General features: G+C 40.3%; 1 protein-coding gene across 2 annotated transcripts in view; it reads left to right on the top strand.

Moving 5' to 3' along the window:
- The window catches only part of PDE10A (phosphodiesterase 10A), a 381,690-nt gene that overhangs the window by 288,924 nt on the left and 76,317 nt on the right, over window positions 1-16,449 (top strand). For both annotated transcript variants that reach the window (XM_062187022.1, XM_062187024.1), the window contains exons 11-12: window positions 11,819-11,961; window positions 14,249-14,341. In XM_062187022.1, coding sequence (XP_062043006.1) covers window positions 11,819-11,961; window positions 14,249-14,341 — 236 coding nt within the window. The remainder of the gene's footprint in view (window positions 1-11,818; window positions 11,962-14,248; window positions 14,342-16,449) is intronic.

Below are 16,449 nucleotides of genomic sequence, written 5' to 3'. Positions count from 1 at the left end.
AAATTGAGACATGAAGACATAGAAAACCTGAATAGATGAATAACTAAGGTTGAAGTTAAATTAGTAATAAAGAGTCCACCAACAAAGAAGAGTCCATGACCAGATGGCACCAGTTCATCTCAAACTACTCAAAATAATTGAACTAGGCACCCTTCAAAACTCATGCTTTGAGGCCAGCATTACATTAATTCTGAAAGTACCAAAGATATAATGGAAAAGAGAACTGTGGTCCAATATCCCCGATGAACCAGAGATGCAAAAATCCTCAACAAAATACTCGCAAATCAAAGCCAACAGGACACCAAGGAGGAGATCATCTACCTGACCGAGTGGGATTTATCTTCAATATGCAGGTGTGGTTCAAAACGTGCAGACACTGGGTGTGCACAGTGCTTGGCCTGCTTTAGAAGAGCGGTAGCACACCAGGGGTTTCCATTTGGAATTGTGCCGCACTTCTGGAAGGCGTGTCCTGGAGACTGTGGACAGTTTGCTTCAGCTTTCAGCCCAGAGTCTCCTTCAGATCTCCCCAGGAACTCTGCTGGGCGCAGAAGCCATCCTGACGGGAGAGCCAAGATGGCTGAGTAGGGTGCAGCCACACTAACTTGAGCTGCTTTGCTACATGAGAAGAACAAAGGAAGGACTCCTTTGCCAGGGATCTAACTGATGCAAATTTTCAGCAAAGAAGTGAAAAACAACAACAAAGAGTCTGTGGGACAAAAGGAGAGAGAGAAACTGCTGTAGTTGCCGCATGGTGTAGCCAGCTGCTTACTGTGAGCCGCCAGCTTACCGTGTCAAGGTAGGAAGAAATTGCCACGTGCCTGGCCATTTGCCCTGTTGGCTGAGAGGGAATTCCAGTCACCCACTGACTTTTGCTTCAGCTCGGGGAGCTGCCTGGGATCTGAGTGACTGCTGGGCTTGGAGCAGGGATGCAGCCTTGCTTCTTTCCCCTCCTCTACTCCTGCAGATTTGGGTAATGACCACACTTTATCCTGGGACACCAGGACTATAACAATTCATTCTAAATTTCTCAGTACCACTGGATACTATCCAATCAACACAGGGAAGAACCTACTGGCATTCTACTTCTCTGAATTCATACGTTCCAGAGTAAAACCTCCTGTATATCTTATAGTCACCCTGTAGGACTGGGACAGGGTACAGTTCACATACCCTAGTCCTAGGACTAGGGCTGTTGGTGTCATATATAAGCCACAGCACTACTTGGACTCTGCCATCAGGGCCTGGGGAAGGGTCCACTTATATCACATAGTCCTAGAGCCACAGCAGTTGATGCCATAAGCCCCAGCATCACTCAGGCTTGCCAGTAGGATGAGGGTCAGCCACCCTTTTCTCCCTTAGCACCAATAACAATGCTCTGGCTATCTCATTTGCCTGGAAACTGACATCAAATTCTCTGTGGACCAAAGATATACACCCAAAGAAACCTTTATTTATGTCGAGCCACACTTCTATCCCTACAAACTGCAGCAGAGTAGAACATTGTGTTATTAATAGATACAGCTGATATTAAGACAAAATAAATCACTCAGAGACTGCACTCCTTGGCTCACCTGGAACCAAAGCAAAGCAGCAAGCCAAGTGATAGCCTGCATTCCAACCAAACCAGGCACTCTTACAATAAAATCCACTCCATAAAGAAGGTTTGCATACACCAGATGAGCAGATGTCAACCTAGGGACACAGAAGACATGAAGAAGCAAGGTAGCATGACACCTCCAAAAGAACACAGTGCTCCTCTGGAATAGATCCTGAGCTGGAGGAAATCTGTGAATGACAGATGTACAATTCAAAATAATGATTGTAACAAAACTCAAGAGAATACAGTGAGATTAAAGAAATGAGGAAATCAATGAGTGACATGAATGAAAATATAACTAAGGAGATAGAACTCATTAAGCAGAGCTAAATAGAAATTTTGGAGATGAAATCTTTAATCAGTACACTAAAAAATACAGTTGAGAATTTTAATAGAATAGACCACGTAGGAGAAAAATTAAAAAGAATGAAGAAAGTCTACACAAAATATAGGATAACATTAAGTGACCAAATATTCGCATCATAGGTATTTCTGAAAGAGAAGAAAAGGAAAAACATGTTGAGAACCTGCTAAATGAAATAATAGTTTAAAATTTCCCAAGTATTGAGACATGGACATCCAGATACAAGAAGATCAAAGAACCCCAAGCCAACTCAACTGAAAAAGCTCTTCTCCTAGTGATTATGTAGTCAGATTGTCAAAAGCTAAAGACAAGGAGAGAAACTTAAAGACAGTAAGAGAAAAGCAAGTTACATATAAAAGAAAACCAATTAGATTAACATCAGACTTCTCAGCGGAAGTGCTACATGCCAGAAAAGACAGGGAAGATATATTCAAGATCTTAAAAGAAATAAGTTAGAACCAAAAATATGATATCAAGTGAAGCTATCCTTTAAAAGTGAAGGGGAAATATTTTCCCAATAAGCAAAAACAGAATTCACCACCACCAGGTAAGACAAGAAATTGTGAAGCGTGTCCTGCATCAGAAGTGAACGTGAAAACACATATCACCACCAAATTCACTAACAGCAGGTGGAGTCATTATCCAGTCAACAAAGTGACAGGTCCTTGTTCTTGTCTGTCAGTACTAACATTGAATGTAAATGGATCAAATTCACCAACCAAAAGACTTAAGTTGACTGAATGGATAAAAAAGCAAGACCTCACTATATGCTGCCTACAAGAAACTCACTTCACAAACGATACACACAGACTGAAAGTGAAGTGTTGGGAAGATATAGCAAGAAATGGAAACCAAAAGCAAGCAGTCGTAGACATCCTGATATCAGATAAAACAGACTTTAAATCAAACAAAAAGAGATAAAGAAGGAAGGGTCTGTTCAGCAAGAAGACATACCAATCATCATATGTATGCACCAACACAAGACCACCCAGATAGATACAGAAAATAGTGTTAGATGTAAAGGGAGAGATTAAGTATAATACAATACAATAATAGTGGGTGATGGTGACACCCACTCTCATCAATGGACAGATCATCCAGACAAAAAAATTCAATATACATTGGAGTACAAACATGCTATTGGGCAAATGAACCTAACAGACATTTACAGAACATTTCACCCAACTGATACAGAATATATATTCTTCTCATCAGCATATAGAACATTTTCTAGGATACACCTCATATTAGGTCACAAATCAAGTCTCTGCAGATCTAAAAAAGATTGAAATCATAATATGTATCTTCTCAGACCATAAAGGAAGAAAACTATAAATCAACATGATGAAGAACATTAGAACTCTCATAAATAGGCTGGCGCCGCGGCTCACTAGGCTAATCCTCCGCCTTGCGGCGCCGGCACACCGGGTTCTAGTCCCGGTTGGGGCACCGATCCTGTCCCGGTTGCCCCTCTTCCAGGCCAGCTCTCTGCTGTGGCCAGGGAGTGCAGTGGAGGATGGCCCAGGTTCTTGGGCCCTTCACCCCATGGGAGACCAGGATAAGCACCTGGCTCCTGCCATCGGATCAGCGCGGTGCGCCGGCCGCAGCGCACCTACCGCGGCGGCCATTGGAGGGTGAACCAACGGCAAAAAGGAAGACCTTTCTCTCTGTCTCTCTCTCACTGTCCACTCTGCCTGTCAAAAATAAAAAAAAAAAAGAACTCTCATAAATAATTGGAACTTAAACATTAAAAAAGAGAATGTCTCAAATAAAAGATCTAATGATGCATATTGAAGGCTTCAAAAAAAAAAAAAAAAGAATGGACAAAACCAAAATCAGAAAGAGGCAAGAAATAATAGAGCAGAAATTATTGAAATTGAAAAATAGTCAAAGATCAACAAAAAAGTTGATTTTTTGGGAAGATAAACAAAATAGATAAACCTGGAGCCAGACTATCAAAGAAAAACATCAGATAAATAAAATTAAAGATGGAAAAGGAAATACTACTACTGATACCACTGAAATACAAATGTTAATAAGAAACTGATATGAAGAACTATATGCTAATAAACTGAAAGCCTCAAGGAAATGGATAAATTCCTGGATTCATATAACCTGCCAGGATTAAATCAAGAAGATATGGTCAACCTAAACAGACTAAACAGATCCATAACAAGCAAGGAGATTGAAGCAGTAATCCTAAATCTTCCATCAGAGAGAAGTCTGGGATCTGATGGCTTTACTACTGATTCTACAAAGCATTCAAAGAGTAAATAACTCTTAGTACTCTCCAAACTATTAGAAAACATTGAACGACATAGAATTCTGTCAAAGTATGTATGAGGCCAGCATTACTTTGATACTAAAACCAAAGACATGACATGAAAAGAAATCTGCATTGGATGCTCTTTCTAATGTGTTGTTGCATTCTATTGACCAGAATTTTATTGAGGATTTTTGCATCTATGTTCATCAGGGAAAATAGAAAGTGGGGCTGGTGCTGTGGCATAGCAGGTAAAGCCTCAGCTTCCAATGCCAGCATCCCATATGGGCATTAGTACGGGTCCTGGCTGCTCTACTTCTGATCCAGCTCTCTTCCATGGCCTGGGAAAGCAGTAGATGTTGACCCAAGTCCTTTGGTCCCTGCACCTGCATGGGTGACCAGGAAGAAGCCCCTGGCTCCTGGCTTCAGATGAGCACAGCTCCAGCCATTGCCGCCATCTGGGGAGTGAACCAGTGGATGGAAGACCTGTCTCCCTCTGTCTCTGTTTCTCTGTAACTCTCTCTTTCAAATAAATAAATATATCTTTAAAAAAAATAGAAAGGTAGAAGAAAGGGAATATCATTATGTTCTTTGAATTGTATCTGCAAATCACATTGAATCTGTTAAAAATGAATTAAAATTAGGCCTGCGCCGTGGCTTAACAGGCTAATCCTCTGCCTTGCGGTGCCGGCACACCGGGTTCTAGTCTCGGTCAGGGCGCCGGATTCTATCCCAGTTGCCCCTCTTCCAGTCCAGCTCTCTGCTGTGGCCCTGGAAGGCAGTGGAGGATGGCCCAAGTCCTTGGGCCCTGCACCCGCGTGGGAGACCAGGAGAAGCACCTGGCTCCTGGCTTCGGATCAGCGAGATGCACCGGCTGCAGCGGCCATTGGAGGGTGAACCAGCGGCAAAAAGGAAGACCTTTCTCTCTGTCTCTCTCTCTCACTATCCACTCTGCCTGTCAAAAAAAAAAAAAAAAAAAGAAAGAAAGAAAATTAAAAAAAAAAAACTACTTAAAATTAAAAAATTTAAAATCTGGAAAAGGAAACTTGACTTGCCTCAGGGTGAGGGAGAAGGAAGTCTTCCTTTTCTGATTAATAGAAGAAAAGGGAGGAAAAAACCCACCCAATAAATGTGTTAGATTGCATCAACAAAATGACGGTCAAAAGTATAGGATTATTTAAATAATGCAGATAACACATTTGATAGAATGCAACATCCTTTAATGAAACAAATCTTTTAAAAATAGACTATTGAGGGAACACACCTCAAATAATAAAGGCAATAGATGACAAGCCTGCAGTAAACATCACACTGAATGGGGAAAAGCTGGAAGCATTTCAACTGAGATCTGGAACTAGACAAGGATGTCCACTCTCACAACTTTCATTCCGTATAGTTCTGGTACTTTTTGCCAGAGCCATTAGGCAAGAAAAAAGGTCAAAGGAATGCAAATTAGAAAATTAGAAATGAGAGTCAGAGTATCTTTGTTTGCAGATGACATGATCCTTTACATAGGGGAACCCAAAGACTCCACTAAGAGACGATTAAAACTCATAATAGAATTTGGTACAATTGCAGGGTGTAAAATCACACGTAAAAATATATAGCATTCTTATGTGCCAACAATGATCTTGAGGAGAAAGAACTTATAAGAGTAATCACATTCTCAATTGCTATAGACATTTAAATACCTTGTGATAAATTTAGCCAGGGGCGTGAAAGATCTCTAAAATGAACTCACAAAACATTAAAGAAATAAATGGAAGAAGACACACAGAAAAGTGGAGACATCTTCCATGTTCCTGGATTGGAATAATAATACTCAAACAACTTACAGATTTAATGCAATCCCATCAAAATTCCAAGGTCATTTTTCACATAAAAGAAAAAGCAGTCCTAAGATTGATATGGGATATGAATCTCATATTCATATGGAATAGCCAAAAGAATCGTAAACAATGTAAGCAGAGCAGGAGGGACAATATCAGACTTCAAGAATACTACAAGTCTTCCTTTAGCAAAACAATAAAGAAAAGGTGATAGGTATCTATACATTATGGAATACTACTCAACCACTAAAAAAGAAAATTCTGTCTTTTGCAGCAGAATGGATGCAACTGGAAACTGTTATTCTTGGTGAAATAAGCCAGTCCCCAAAAGACAGATTATTTTTTTCTGATATGTGGCTTAATATAAAATACAAAAATATGTATAGGAATGAAACAGATATCTTGTGATAGTATTCTTGTTTTTAAGCCCTTGTTTATACTCCTGTGGATTGGTGTTCTTCCTACTTTTTACTTGTTGAATATTATAATTAGTGAATTAAGCCTATGATTATAGGTGAAATTGAACTTATTTCTTTGCAAAAATTAAAGAAAAAGGATGCAAGGAAGGAGGAGGATTGAGGGAGGAAGAAGTGAAGAGTGGAAAGTATGGTTATCTTAGAACAATACCCATGAAATACATGAAATTTCTTCTCTTTATATTAATATAAATTTTTTTAAAAATAATCAGAATAATATGATACTGACATAAAATACACATGTAGAACAATAGAATAGAATAAAATAGAAACCTGAGAAATCTACACCCAACTAATCTTTGACAAGTGTGCAAAAAGCATTCTCTGGAGAAAGAACAGTCTCTTCAACAAAGAGTGTTGGAAAATTTGATTTCCATATGGAGAAGTTTGAAGCAAGACCCCTACCTTACACACTATACAAGAATCAGCTCACATTGGATCAAGGATTTAAACTTAACACTTGAAATTATTAACCTACTAGGGAAACAAAAGGGAAAACTGCAAAACCTTGGCCTAGGCAAAGAGTCTCTGGATAAGACCTTACAAGTGCAGGCAATGAAAACAAAAACAGACAGATTTTATGAAGCTAAGAAGCTTCTGCATAGCAAAGGAAACATTTAACAAGGTGAATAGCACCTGATAGATGGGAGAAAATATTTGCAAACTCTGCAACTGATAAAGGATTAATATCAGGAGTATATAAGGAGCTCAAGAAACTTAACATCAAAACAAATAATTCTATTAAGAAATATAAAAAGGATATGAATAGATTTTCTTTTCAAAGAAAAAATACAAATGGTCAATAGACACATGAAAAAATGTTCAGGATCACTCACCATCAGGAAAATGCAAATAAAACCACTGTATGGTATCATGTTACTCTAGTTAGAATGACTTATCCAGAAATCCAAAAACAAATGCTTGTGAAGTTGTGGGGAAGTGTACCCTAACACACTATTGGTGGGACTGCAAAGTAGTACAATCATTGTGGAAGACAGGGTGGAGATTTCAAAAAAAACTAACAATAGTTCTGTATTGCTCTACATGTGTTCCCAGCTACCCCACTTCTGGGAACACATCTGAAGGAAATGCAGTCAGCACATGGGAAGGTTACCTGTACTCCCATGTTCTAAGCTGTCCATTTCACAGTAGCACAGCTATGGAATCAACCATGATGTCCATCAGCTGATGAACAGAGTAAGAAAAAGTGGTGCCTGCATGTGGTGATATATTAGTCATAAAAGAATGAAATCCTAACATTTGCACCAGAATAGATGGGACCAGGGATCAGCTAGACCCAGACAGACAGACATCACGTTTTCTCTTATTTGTAAAAGTTAATAATATAAAATCACTATATTCCTGCATCTGTACATATGAAATTTATATACCTTAAATAAAATTTAAAATAAATGAATAAATTATTTAATAAGAAAGTAAAATAAAAAAAGGCAATACAGAGCACAGAAGTTGTGCGGATGTCGTGTGAGTTGGTGTATGGTTGTAGACCTGCTTCGCTGAGTTACACCAGCTAAGATGACAGAGTACCCTTCCCCACCATGTGCTCATTGCCATGCGTCTCATACCTGGTGATAGTAACATCCCTGTGTTCCAGAAAAATAATGTATGTGTATAATATCTGTGTGTGAAGTGACAATGTGAGAATGTTAAAATTGGTAAATCTAAACTTTAAAAATTAAAAACCTAATAAATGGAAAAGAAGCTGATTCTCTTCAGCTATTATATTTCTTCTTGTTTCTCAGATGTAACCTAGGCCCCTAACATCAGTTGTTAAGATGTGCCTGATAGCAGTCTATCCAGTTAACTTTTTAAAAAGATGTATTAATTTATTTGAAAGGCCGAGTTCCGGGGGGAAGGGGGGGCAGAGACAGACAGATGTACAGAGACACAGGGAGTGAGACAGAAAAATCTCCCATGTGCTGCCTCACTCCCCAAACAGCTGCACTGGCCGGACTTGGACCAGAGCCAGGCCCATCTGAAGCCAGGAGCTTTTTCTGAGTCTTCCTCTGGGTGCTGCTGCCTTCCCAGACACAGTAGCAAGGAGCTGGATCACACTGCAGCAGTCAGGACTCGAACCAGTGCAAGTGTGGGAAGCAGGCGTCCCAGGTGGCAGCTTTGCCTGCTACGCCACAATGCCAGCTCCTATCCAGTTAACTTTAGTAATGATTTGACAGTGAGAGAGAGAGAGACAGAGAGAAAGGTCTTCCTTCCATTGGTTCACCCCCCAAATGGCTGCTATGGCCAGCATACTGCACCGATCCGAAGCCAGGAGCCAGGTGCCTCCTCCTGGTCTCCCATGCAGGTGCAGGGCCTAAGCACTTGGGTCATCCTCCACTGCACTCCCGGGCCACAGCAGAGAGCTGGACTGGAAGAGGAGCAACCGGGACAGAATCCGGCGCCCCGACTGGGACTAGAACCCAGTGTGCCGGCGCTACAGGTGGAGGATTAGCCAAGTGAGCCATGGCGCCGGCCAGTAATGGTGTTTGTGATGTCTGACACTTACAAATCATAATAATAAATTATCACAATACTGAATTATTAATTTTTCATACATAATCTCTTATAACTTTAAAGTGTGGGTGAATACACAAATAGGGCCTTCATAAGTCAGCATGTATTTTTACAGCTTTTATACAGAGGAAACTTGAGGTTTTAGTGCAAAAGTAAGGAAATTCCAAAGTTTCAGACATATTTTAAGTAGTGGAACCAGAACTGAAATCCAGGTCTTATTTCAAAGCCTCTGAATTTTTACCAAGTTTCCCCTCAGTTGTGATGGCAGTGATAATTCCACATCTCACACAGCACTCTCTCCTTTAGAAAACGCTTTTATTTATTTTATGGCAGGTAGTCACACCACCAGCTCTAAGAAGGCAGGGCAAGCACTTTTATTCCGATTTGACTAGAAAATGCTGTTGAATATAAATAGTGTTACACAACTGCAATGTGCAGTTATCAGTGTCTTTAACAAAATAGGCTTGAGAAGGAAGAGAAAGAAGGACCTTGCCCTACGTTGGAGGGTTTAACTCATGGTCCTGGTGACTCCAGCTTCCCATTGATGTTGACCCTGGGAGTTGGTGATGATGGCTTCCTGCTAATGAGCACTCTGGGAGACAGTGGGAGCTGGGGTGTGGAGCAGGTGACTAAGTCCCTGCTACCCATGTGGGAGAACCAGATGGAGTTCCAGGCTCTTGGGGAAGGCCTGCCCCAGACCAGGCTCTTAAAGATATAAGGGTAGTAGGTAGTAGATGGAACATTGGGACATTCATATTCTCTCTCCCTCTTCCTCCCTCCCTCTCTCCTCTCTCCTCACCTTTCTCCTACCCCCCACCTTTCAAATAAAAAACAAAAATATTAAAAATTGTCTTCCACTTACAGGTAATTGTGCATGTGTGTGTATAGGGGAGTATGGGTCGCTTTTACAATGACTTTTTGATGGCTTGGAGTTCACGAATATTATATAGCTGGGTGTCTCTAAAAGTCCTTTTCCGCATCTGAGGTTTATATTAGACTGGAAACCTATGTAGGGTAAAGCTAATCAGATGTAAAGCTAATCAGATTTAAAGTCATTCATGTTTAAACATAACCCTGTTTAACCACCTATCTGTAATTGATGTTCCCAAAGTTTGATATATGCCATGACATCAGCAAATAATAAGCATGTTGTCTCTCCTATATATACCTCAATTATGTTTTGTTGCTTAATGCGTGCTAATGATCATAACGTATCTGTATCTTATTCTTACCAGATTTTACTGAATATAACTTAACCTTTAATTATGCTGGATCATTATTGTTCTTGAGTAATTCACAGTCTCATGGGTTTATAGAGCAGATGTGTATTCCTTGTTGGTGGTATTTTACATTTTCTAAGCCGATGACAGCAATGTTTTCTTTGCTTCGGGACAGATAGTAAAGTTTATGCTTTGTGGCCCACACCGTCTTGCAGCTGCTCAGCTGTGCTGTAGCAGCACCATAGATAACATGGAAATAAATGATCGTGGCTGTGCCCCTGTGCAACTTGGTTCACAGTAACCCAGTGCACTGGGCTTGGCCTGTGGGCTGTAGTTGGCTGGCTATGCCATGGGCCTTTGGAACATGAAGGGGAGAAGAGAAGCGGCTGATGGTGTCATAGAGCTCTCAGGCTGATCCTGGAGGCCAGAGTCATCTGGGCTCTCTGATGCTCATAACCCTCGAGTGCTCAGCCCTGCAGAGCAGGCACAGCCGGTATTTTCTGAGAGGATGAGTGCAGTTTGATGGTGGAAGTCGGCACAAGCACATAGCACAAAGGTGATGAAGCTTGCCTACCCACTCTGATGTCTTTTGATTAAATCTGTAAGTGAAATTTTATATGGGGTTTTGCATTTTCCTCTGGCTGCCAGGCGGGCCATGTTCATTTTGCATGCATTTTTATGAAAGGTGTTTTTCTCGGAGAATTCTACATCTCTGAGGAATAATTTCATGGCTAGATCTGTATGGTAGAGGTTGATAGAATTCTCAATATAGGTAATGATAGTATTCATGGCATAACTGTAGCCTCAGCTCACTAGAGGCAGCAGGAGATGTTAGGCATTAAAGAAATGTTTGTTGAAGGAAATAGACAAATGATGAAATGAACATACAGTTTTACATTTGGAAATGTAAAAGCATTGGCCAAGGAAATTGCTGGTATGTGTTCAAATGCTAAATCCACCATTTACTAGCCATGTAAAAATAGCATACATTACCTCTCAGTGCCTGAATTTTCCTAAGACGTAAAACTGGGGTAAAAATTTTCCCTGGCTTAATATTGTTATTGTGAAGGTTAAATTAAAGCACATAAAGTACATAAAGATGTGATGCATAGTAAACACTCAGTAGTAAACAGAAGGTACTGACGATAAAACTGAGCCAATGCCACTGTGAAGGCTGGGTGTCACCAGTTTGTGGCACAGACACCAACCAGTCAGAAAAGACTCTGACCTCGTGCTGACAGAGGCTCAGACCAAGCACCGGGAGAGGCTTGAGTGGGTGTAGGAGAGGGTCTCGGCTGCAATAGGGCGCTTGGCAAGTTAGGCCAGTAGCTGCTGACCAGCCAGTGTGGCTATCAGGTTTGTTCTTGTTGGCATCTGCTGGCATGAGCTCAGAGCAGTGACTTCTGGATACAATGTGTTTACTGTGTCAGTACCCCACACAGTATAGCACTGCTGAGCTGACGTCAATGTTTTTTTCATGATATTTTTTCACAGTCTTTTCTCATTGCCTTACTTTCGCTTTGTCATTTGTCTTTAGATATATGCAAAAAACCTGGTGAATGCCGATCGTTGTGCACTTTTCCAGGTAGACCATAAGAACAAGGAGTTATATTCAGACCTTTTTGATATTGGAGAGGAGAAGGAAGGAAAACCTGTCTTCAAGAAGACCAAAGAGATCAGGTATAATTAGGAGTGGCGCGTCCTGGAGCGTCCTCTGCTCTGAGTGCAGATGTGCAGGTGCTCTGTTACCCACTTTCCTGTGCCTATTCACAGGTATGCTGACAACACTTGTCATACTGTGGTATCATTCCCACCAGGACCCGCCTCCTGAAGGTAGTGCTTCTGGGAATGACATTGCAGTGCCAGCGAAACCGCGCCCTGAAGCTTTAGCGTCAATCCTGGAAATGCCGTCTTCCGGAGGCGGTCCTTTTGGAAATCTTGTTGGAAAAACTTGCTAGTGCTCCCAGGTAGGTCAAGGTACACTCCACCTGGAGTCTGTAGGCTTTCTCACGATTTGGAGCAAGAGGGTAGTCAAACAGTTTGGCCCCCATCCCTTCCCAGCCTGTGGGGCTGTCAGACCGTCCAGGCAATAAAGGAGCTGGATCAGGTATGCTGGACGCTACAGCTGAGCAGTCAGTTTAACTGATCCTATAGCACAGTCCTATTGCATCTGGAAACTGAAGCCTCCCTTGGTATTTAATTGGCAGCTGTCATCGCTTAAATGAGCAGAGAGGAAATTATTTTGTCGGTGGAGGCGGGCATGGTGGCTGAATTGTATCACAGTCTGGATATCTACAAGGAGCACTGTCCCAAAACTTTTAAGAATCAAGCTTAACATTCAAAAGTTAATGTTTTTTTAGACAATTGAATTCCTTTTGCTTTACGCATTTTATTTGCTTTTCAATGTAATCCTATAATGTTCTCTGGTAATTATAGAATGCTAGTAATACATTGTTCCTTATAAATTAAGAATTGTCATTCATTTGGGCTGTCTCTCATATAAGGAATTAATGCCATGGGAACTTGAAAGTGCGACTCACCGGGGGCACTTCCAGTTCTCTTGGGTGGCAAAGCCTATTGCTCACCCAACTCTGAAATCTAGGTACTATATACGTGTTTGAGGGTTTTTACAAATATTTTGTTTTTTAAAATCTGAGCGTATCAACTGGATATAGTCACTTTGTTAAAGCATTCTCTTGCTGAAGTCTGGAGGTTTGAGTGTTCCTTGGCACCTCCAGTATTGGTGTAATTTGTGTATACAAGAATAGAAACAACAAGAGACTGTAGCTTCCTGTCCCTCTGTGACAACCAGTCAATGTCAGCCAGTTACGTAAGGGTGCACTTCTTAATAATGGGTTGCTAGTGAGCCTAGCTGGCAAACTACAGAGTTTGAATAGAAGTTACAGTTCCGACTGCTCTCAGACCAAGACAAACAAGCATAAACCAAGAAATAGATTTTGATACTCTTGGCTCATGTCACTCTATTTCATTGTGTTCATGTTATTCAAAGCACCACAGGAAACCAAGAAAAAGACAAGTTTGACTTTTATGCAATGTTTGAGTCACTCTTTGGTGTGTTAAGCTGGCTCTCTGTGTCCATTCTCTTTAGAACATGTTCATGATAATCTCCAGGGTGATGCTTTATTTCAATTATGATTATTTCTCATAAAGTAAAAAATTAGTGTGATTTAAATTATTTCAAACTTTTGAAAACAGTGTGGCTGATTAAACTATGGAGATGAGTGCATGTATGACAATAAGGAAAACAACTTGTAAATATAATAATGTATTTATAACAAAAATACTGACAATGGATAACAAAAACATAAGTAAAAATAATCAGATAATGCTCATATTTTGATTGTTTTAAAATTAATAAATTAAAGACATAAAACTACTAAAAGTATTGCAAGTGCAGTAACTTTAACGCCTGTGTGGCGTATCAAGGTTCAGGCATAACCTGTGAGTTTGGTTATGTGTGGTGAAGATCTCACAGGTATGTACCTGGTGTTCTGGTTTTTATTGTGCTACTGATATTTTAGGGATATTGGTAAGTTTTGAGCACACATAGGCCTTAGTTTTCACCTCATTGAGAATCCACTATAATTTTCTGTGGAGGCATTTCCTAAATTAAAATGTACTTTGCTAATGTAACGGATTATCACTGATCAGTACAGGATAACGCTGGTTAATTTTAAATTTCAGCTTGTATTCCAGATTTAATTTAATAGATTTTGGATTATATCTTAAAACAAGGTTCTCAGGCAATTGCTATGTAATGTTTTTTCTGCTTTATTTTTACATATTTTCTAATAAATTGATTTAGGATATGTAAATATAAGGTTAATGCTTGTATTTAAAACACAACAATGCTTTTTAATTAAACATTTGATAGCAATGAAGTGTTTCAAAAGTTTTTGCAACATCTATATTTTAATTAGCCTGCCCCTCTCTTTAATATGTGCAGATTTTCAATTGAGAAGGGAATTGCCGGTCAAGTAGCAAGAACCGGGGAAGTCCTGAACATTCCCGACGCCTATGCAGATCCACGCTTCAACAGGTGAGAGACGGCTGTGTCCTCCAGCGCTGGCCTCTTCGGTCCCCCACCTGCCCACACCTCCTCCAAGGAGCCCCAGTTCTCATGTTCTTCCCTCTTAAATTTCCTTCCTTCTTTTAACCAACTCTGTTATCAGCTAAGTCATTAATATATGATGGTATCCAGCATAGGTGTTTCAATTGTAGCAAAAGCAAATAAAAGGCGGAAGCTTTACCTCACAGGGCTGCTGCATCCTTTCCCCGCGGTCGTTTTTCACGGGTAGGCCGTCCATCCGAGCATCACGAAGGCTGCTGCACACAGGGTAAATCACACAACTTAGAAGTTGTTCTGTGCAGTTTTGAATCACGGTGCTGCCATCCTCAATCTGTGCAGTGCGCTAGCATGAGTTAATTTCTCTGAGAATCAGTTTCTCATTTGAAACGTGATGGCAATGCCACAATGCCACAATGTTTTTTAACATTACAGATACTTTTCCTAAAAGCTCTGAAAGGTTTGCAGTACAGACAGGAAGAACCCAGTAAGTCACACATTTATTGAGTGTTATTCAAGTTGTATATTAGGAAGACTTATAAAGATTTTATTTGTTTCATTTTGAATTTTGTTTGGGTAACCGGAGAGCAAATTATATAATCTGGTTTTCATAAATCTCTGGAAATTGACAATCACAAGATTAATGCCGTATGACTATTAGCTTATAATATTTCAGATATTTTGACAACAATGTTAATTCAGCTATTTGGTTTACTTTAATATATAACATAGGTGATAGGAAGAATTCTCATGCAAATAATGTAGCTATACACAACTCATCAAAACAGAACCATATTCTAGTAAATTATTTTACCAATAAAATGCAAATGGATAAAATGAAAATAAGTTGCAATTTCACTGCTAAAGTATGGAAAATAAAATCTGTACATAAAATTTATGAGTTAGACTGTTAAGAAAATAAAAAGGCAAGCAAAAGATTGGGGAAAAAATCTTCTAAACATACATTAAAAATATGTACCCAGGATATATAAGAAATTCTTCTAATATAATAAGACACCTGAGTTAAATGAAAAAGCAGATCTTAACAGATATGAAGATACACAAATGACCGTTAAACGCAGGTAATATGTGCAAAGTGAGGGGGATGTAAACTGCATTTACAGTGAGATCCTACCACTCACCTATCTGAATGCCTGAAATTTTAAAAGATGAGAATTACCGAGGATCGGTAAGGATGTGGGGAAACTGGGACCCTTGTGCTTTGCTGGTGGGAATGTGTGATGCTTGCTACCACTTGAGAAGACAGGTGTGAAGTTTCCTGAAGTTACATGTGCACTTACTGTATGACTCATCCGTCAGCTTCATTCCTAGATATTATTCCAAGAAAAATAAAAGCATGTATCCACACAAAAACTTGGATGCAAATCTTTAAAGCAGCAGTATTCCTAACTGCCAGTAACTGGCTGTTAACAAATAATATCGTCCATTAGCTGGTGGATGGATAAATAATTCATGAGGTACCCATTCAGTAGAGAGTAGCGCTCTGCACTAAAAAGGACTGAACTTCTGGTAGTATGTTAACAACGTGGCTAAATCCTGAAACACCATTCCAGCAGAGTAAAGCCACACACTGAAGACCAGTGTGTAACTGACTACCGTCAGGTACAGTTTGCCTTGGTGGCACTCAGTCCCTGCTTCACAAAGCGTTTACAAAGTGGGATTCAGCCTCGTGATTAAGACACCTGCATCTCACACTGGAGTAGATGGGTTTGAGTCCCTGCTCCGGCTCCTGACTTGGGCTTCCTACAGACACAAACCCTGAGAGTAGCAGTGAGGGCTCAAGTACTCGGGTCCCTGCCACCCATGTGGGAGACCCAGATTGAATTCCTGGTTCTTGGCTGTGGCCAGATCCTGCCCTGGCCATTGTTGGCATTTGGAGAGTGAACCAAGTAGTGGGAATTCTTGTCTTTCTCACTTTTTCTCACTCTCTTTTCTTAATAATTAAAAAAAAAAGTGTTTCCTCAAATCAGGAGTCTATAAACCTTTTCCGTTCAGTGTGAGGTAACAGGTGTCTTTGGCATTCCAGCCGTAAGGTCTTTTCTCCCAGATCTCAGCTGAGA

Source organism: Lepus europaeus, chromosome 3, assembly GCF_033115175.1.
Source record: "Lepus europaeus isolate LE1 chromosome 3, mLepTim1.pri, whole genome shotgun sequence".
Classification (NCBI taxonomy): domain Eukaryota; kingdom Metazoa; phylum Chordata; class Mammalia; order Lagomorpha; family Leporidae; genus Lepus; species Lepus europaeus.
The sequence above is the reverse complement of the archived record's forward strand: the minus strand, read 5'-3'. Positions and strand labels throughout refer to the sequence as shown.